Source organism: Alligator sinensis, unplaced genomic scaffold (genome assembly GCF_000455745.1).
Source record: "Alligator sinensis unplaced genomic scaffold, ASM45574v1 scaffold1264_2, whole genome shotgun sequence".
Lineage (NCBI taxonomy): Eukaryota > Metazoa > Chordata > Crocodylia > Alligatoridae > Alligator > Alligator sinensis.
The window spans coordinates 176,513-181,697 of NW_005843119.1; the positions used below are offsets into that span (position 1 = coordinate 176,513).

General features: G+C 52.6%; 1 protein-coding gene across 1 annotated transcript in view; it reads left to right on the forward strand.

Moving 5' to 3' along the window:
* LOC102388234 (mast cell protease 1-like) overlaps positions 1–4,688 on the forward strand; it is a 6,061-nt gene extending 1,373 nt beyond the window's left edge. Inside the window, exon 3 of the mRNA XM_014526686.1 lies at positions 4,523–4,688. Coding sequence (XP_014382172.1) covers positions 4,523–4,688 — 166 coding nt within the window. The remainder of the gene's footprint in view (positions 1–4,522) is intronic.
* The last annotated feature ends 497 nt before the right edge of the window (positions 4,689–5,185 follow it).

The following is a 5,185-nucleotide window of genomic DNA, read 5'->3' on the forward strand; positions in this document are numbered from 1 at the left end:
CTAGATGCCTATCTAACCTCCTCTTGAAGACCCCCAGGGTAGGGGAGAGCACCACCTCCCTTGGGAGCCCATTCCAGACCTTGGCCACTCTAACTGTGAAGACGTTCTTCCTAATGTCCGGTCTAAATAAATAAATTAGTTCTTCCTAATGTCAGTCTGCAAGGCCAGGGTCCTTCCAGCTCTGAATAAGGGTTGGGCAATAAGTCCAGCAGTCCCCTGTCCCTCTGCTTGGCACTGAGAGCACTGCAAAGCAGTCACACTCTGCATGTACTTGGCTCCAATGTCTCCTTCTTCCTCTCTCCCACATCTGTGTGGGCTCCAGAGGGGCCAAGTAGGCAAGTATGGACACTTGGCAGCTCAGGGACAGACTGATCCTCTCCTCACTTTCCTGCTGGTGGCAGGCCAGTGTTGGTCAAGGGCTGCCCAGGCAGTGCAGATTCTGACCCCAGGGATGAGAGAGAGAGAGAGAGAGAGAAAGAGAGAGAGAGAGAGAGAGAGGTCTCTTCCCCTGCCTGTAACTCACTCAGGGAGCTTATGGCAGAGCCAGGGCTTGAACCTGAATCTTCAATGCCCCGTTCTGGTATCAGGGCCACACACACTTGTGCTCTAGCCTGTCAGGGAAGAGAGAATCTGTTTTCCAAGTGCTTTGGATGCCAAAATTAGACTGAAGGTGACGGGGAGCTGGCCTCCAAGTTACTTAGGTGACATGGGAGGGTGGTGGGGAGGATGACCAAGTGTTGGAATAACATGGGAGAGAGAGAGAGAATCTCTTTCTCTTGCAGAAGGGAGCATGCAAGGACCATCCTCTCCCAGCAACAGGCCTCTGTTCTCTCAAGTCAGCCTCTGGCCTCCATATTTTTAGAGACAGAGAGTTTTAGCTTTAAGCTCCTCCGAGCTCTGAAGACCTTGTGGGTCTATTGCCCCATTCCTGGGGACTTTAGTCCTGGGTGGCAGATGGGCATTTACCCTCTCTGCCTGCCCATTCTCTTTCCCCTACTTCTTCTCTCTGTCCTGGCACCCAGAGCCAAAAATAACCCCCATGGCTTAATTAGCCCAATCTGATTCACCTGGCAAGCTGATAAGACTATGCCAGGGGTGAATCGGGAGGTCCCTCCAGAATGTGGCCATGCCACTGTGGCTGTGCAGACTCCTCTGGACAGAAATCTTCTCTGGGTACATATTCTTGATCTTTTCACACTCAGGGAGAGGGAGAAATACTGGCAGAAAATTGTAGTGCAATGCAAGTTTCCTCATGAGAACTACTATAAGAACATCTCTGAAAGTGACATCATGCTGCTCAACGTACTGTCCATAAAGAGACACTGCTGGGGAAGGGTTGTACTCCTCTGCACGCAGCAGCTGTGGAACTCCCTCCCTAAAGCTAGCAAAGGGTTAGAGTCTGGTGGCTAAAGCACCTGCCCCTGGGAGCTGTGACTTGCGTTTGCTGTACCTGCTCTAGAAGGGGAGCGAGAACCAGTAATGGGTTAGAGCAGGTACCCTGGCAGTCAGGACCTGTAGGTGTTCTTCCCATCTGTAGGAAGGGGAAGAGGTAGTGAGCACCCCTTGATTTATCCCCGACTCTGGAAAGGGTTGAGGTCTGGGGAGCTGGGTACATCTGCCCAGAATCTATCCATAGTGGCTTACACAGATCAGTCAGGCATGTTTGGTCATACTAGTGGAGCTGACCACTTTTACTTTTGCTGCTGTCTTTGGCTAAAGACGCACTGTTCAGGGTCTTCACCTCTGCTGCAGCAGAGCTAGTAGATAACACCCAGAGGCCACCTGCAGCTTGTCAGAAAAGCAAAATGAGGAAAGAAAGTTAAATCAACTATTACTTAGCTGTCTTCCAGTGGGTCTTCCCAGGCTTTGTCTTCTGGTCACCTCTTATCTTTTAAAGGCTTTGCAGAACCTGTGGGCTTGTGCAAAAAACCCAAGCCAAACAGGCAGATAAGGAGACCTGCCCTCACCCCTCTTAGCAGCTGCTTTACCCCTGGTAACCCCAGGCTCCAGGCAGCCTGCTTCCTGCTGGGGCAGCCAGTTTGAGGCTGCTTTCAGGTCTTTCATTCTTCCCACTGCTGGTCCATGTGGCAGGCTTTTCCTCATTCCCCACACCTGTGTTAGTTCCCTTGCTGTATCCCAGGACCTGGATTCACTGCATCCCAGGACCTGGATCCTCAGCCTTTGGCGAGTCCTCATGCCCACCGCAGACCTGGAAGGAGGTGCTTCCACAGTCTGCAACTGCTTAGGCTCCATGGCACCCATAGTAACAGCCCTATTACAGTCTGCTTGTACTTGTCAGCACTTCCTGTGGATTTGAGGATTTGGTGTGGGCCAGCAGGAGCATGTGGATGCACATTGTCACAGGGTGGGGTCCCTAGGGATGGCCATGATGCCCCTAGGGGGTCCATGACTCTGCCAATCTTGCCCAACAGGCACCCTTTTCCTTGCCTGCCAGGTCTTGCTGGTAATTATAATAAATAGGGAGGCTGCCCTTGAGTTTATGTTTGGACATGGTCCTGATGGACCCCACTGAACCCTGTGGGTTCTTGGACCCCTTTTGGGTCCTGCTCAAAATGGATGCCTCACAAAACACCCTCAGACTTATGGGCTAGGTGCATGGCTTCAAAACCGTCCCCATCACAGGATGGGGTCCTCAAGAATGGCCGTGTTACCCTTAAGGCCCCTTGATCATGCCAATTCGGCCCAATGGGCACCCTCTATTCTTGCCTGCCACCTCTTGATGTATTTAGTAATATAGGGAGGCTGCCTTCATGTCCTGTTGGACATGGTCTTGATGGATTTCCCTGAATCCCATGGGTCCCATTTCAAAATAGGTGTCCTGGGATACCCCAGCCTTATGCGCTATATGCATGGCTCCAACCACCCCTTTACCATGCCCCAAGCCTCGCAGATGGCATTGATGTTGTTCAGTTTAGGCCTTGCTGTAATTTGGCACCCCCTTGTCCTCTGGGCTCTCCGTGGCCCTGTCTCTGCGCCCTCTCTGGCGCCGGGGCCTGTGCGCCCCAAATGCAGCGCCCTCTCTGGCACCAGGGTCTCCATGCTGCAGTTGGTCACCAATGAGGCCGCCTCCTTCCCTAAATAGCCTCACCCAAACCACTGGTCTTATACAACAGCAGACAAAACACAAGCCCCTTGGCTATAACATAATACAAAAGATCAGGGTGTGTTCTGACCCTTTAGAAGGATCAGGTTTCATCCCTGGCACTAAGTGTCTAGTAGGCAAGGGTACCTGTAGAGCTCATGGAGCCCCCTTAGCTGTAGGTGCAGCATACCAGGCAGTCGCAGCATCACTGGGCACTTCCTCCCTGGAGGCTTCTTTCCCTCTGGCTGCTACCAGGAACTGTGTTCCTGGTCTCAGCCCTGGGGTTTATATGTGAGCCAGGCCCTGCCCCTTCCGGTCAGCTGACTGCTGGCAGGTATGGGCCACTAGCTCATTCTGGCAGCCCTGGTAACCAGCAGCTGGGACTCCCCACTCACTGCTAGGGCTCTCTCCCTAGCAGTTTCAGCCTTTTAAAGGAGCAGGGCACTTAAGTGCTCTGTGACAGTCCCTTTACCATGCCCCAAGCCTCACAGATCACATTCAAACATTGTCCCTCTGAGGCCTTAGTCTAGCTCAACCCCCTGGCACCAGCGTCTGCTTACTGTTGTGGGCCCCAGTGAGGTCTCCTCCTCCCCAGTAGCTTCAGCCTGATCCACCAGTTTATAAACAACAACCAAAATATGAGCCCCTGGGCTATAACATAACACAACCAGTTCAGGGTGCACGCTATCCCTTTAAAGGAGTCAAACTTCCCACCAAGCCTTAAGTGCCTTGTAGCCCAGGGTACCTGGTGAGCTCCCAGAGACCCATTAGTCCTATAGACAGCATATCAGGCGGCTGCAGCACCTCTAGGCAATTCTTCTCTGGAGGCTCCTTCCCACGGCTGCTGCCAGAGAACTAATCCCTGCTGCTCTCAGCCTTGGGATTTGTGTGTGCCCAAGGCCTTGCCTGCTTCCAGTCAGCTGACTGGGTGCAGGTTCAAACCAATTCCCTCCTTAGCCTGCTGCCACAGTAACCTACACCTGTGGGGTTTCTGTCTGGCTCCTAGGGTCCTCTCCCTAGGCAGTTTTTGCTCTTAAAGCAGCAGGCACCTTATTGCCCTGCGACACATGCTCAGAAGCATCCCAGTGAGGATATGTCAAATGGGCAGGGCAGACTGGCCTTTATACCAGGCAGAGGGAGCTAGGCACCAGAACACCTGGGCTCCAGTCCCAGGTCTGTTACTGGCTCCCTGTGGGTGACTGTGTGCAAGTTCTTCCCCAGCTATGCCTTACTATCTCCCTTAATTACACAGGGACTTTCCAAGGTCCATTAATAAGCCGCTGAAAGCTCTGGAGAGAGTGTGCCAGCAAAGGACAAAGTCTCTCCATCAGTTTCTTTCTAGCTGCAATTACCACCCATCAGAGGGCATGATGGGTGGTAATTGGTCCCTCTGTTCTCTTTATGGATGCTGGCATGCAGAGCTAAAATAACAAGGGCCGTGAAGCTCATCCGTCTGCCCCAAGCTGAGGATGTAATGAAACCAGGCACCACATGCAGTGTGGCCGGCTGGGGATTGACTGGAGTACACAGGTCCCAGAAAACCAAGGTGCTCCGAGAGGTGGAGTTGCAGATGGCCAACAAGTAGCAGTGTAAGAGCTTAAATCCCTTTTTCCACTCCACTTTGATGATCTGTATGGGGGACAGCAGAAACGAGGAGTCACCTTTCCAGGTAACTCTTTCAGCACCAACCCTGCTTCCTAGAGTGCAGCTCTCCCTTATGCTATGCTGAACACAGTACTGAAGTACTAAGGCATTGGTTGTTGGCTGCAGCCAAGGCTGGGGACTTTGACTGGGCTGTGCCAATGCTCCTGCTGGGACTTGAACCCAGAGGTTCCTGGCTAGGGGATCTTCCCCTTTGCTCCTGGTCAACCTGATTGTCATATCTGGGCTCAGAAAGGAATTTTACCCCGTGGTCAGATTGGCGTGGACTGGGGGTGGTTTTTTCCTTCCTCTGTAGTAGGGGCATGGCCCTCTACCTGGGATCTCTCAAGCACTTTTTAACAGTAGCAGGACCTTGGCCACTATGGTCCCCTTGCATTACCTGTAGCAGGTTCGGGTGTTATGTCTTGTGTTGAGTCAGGT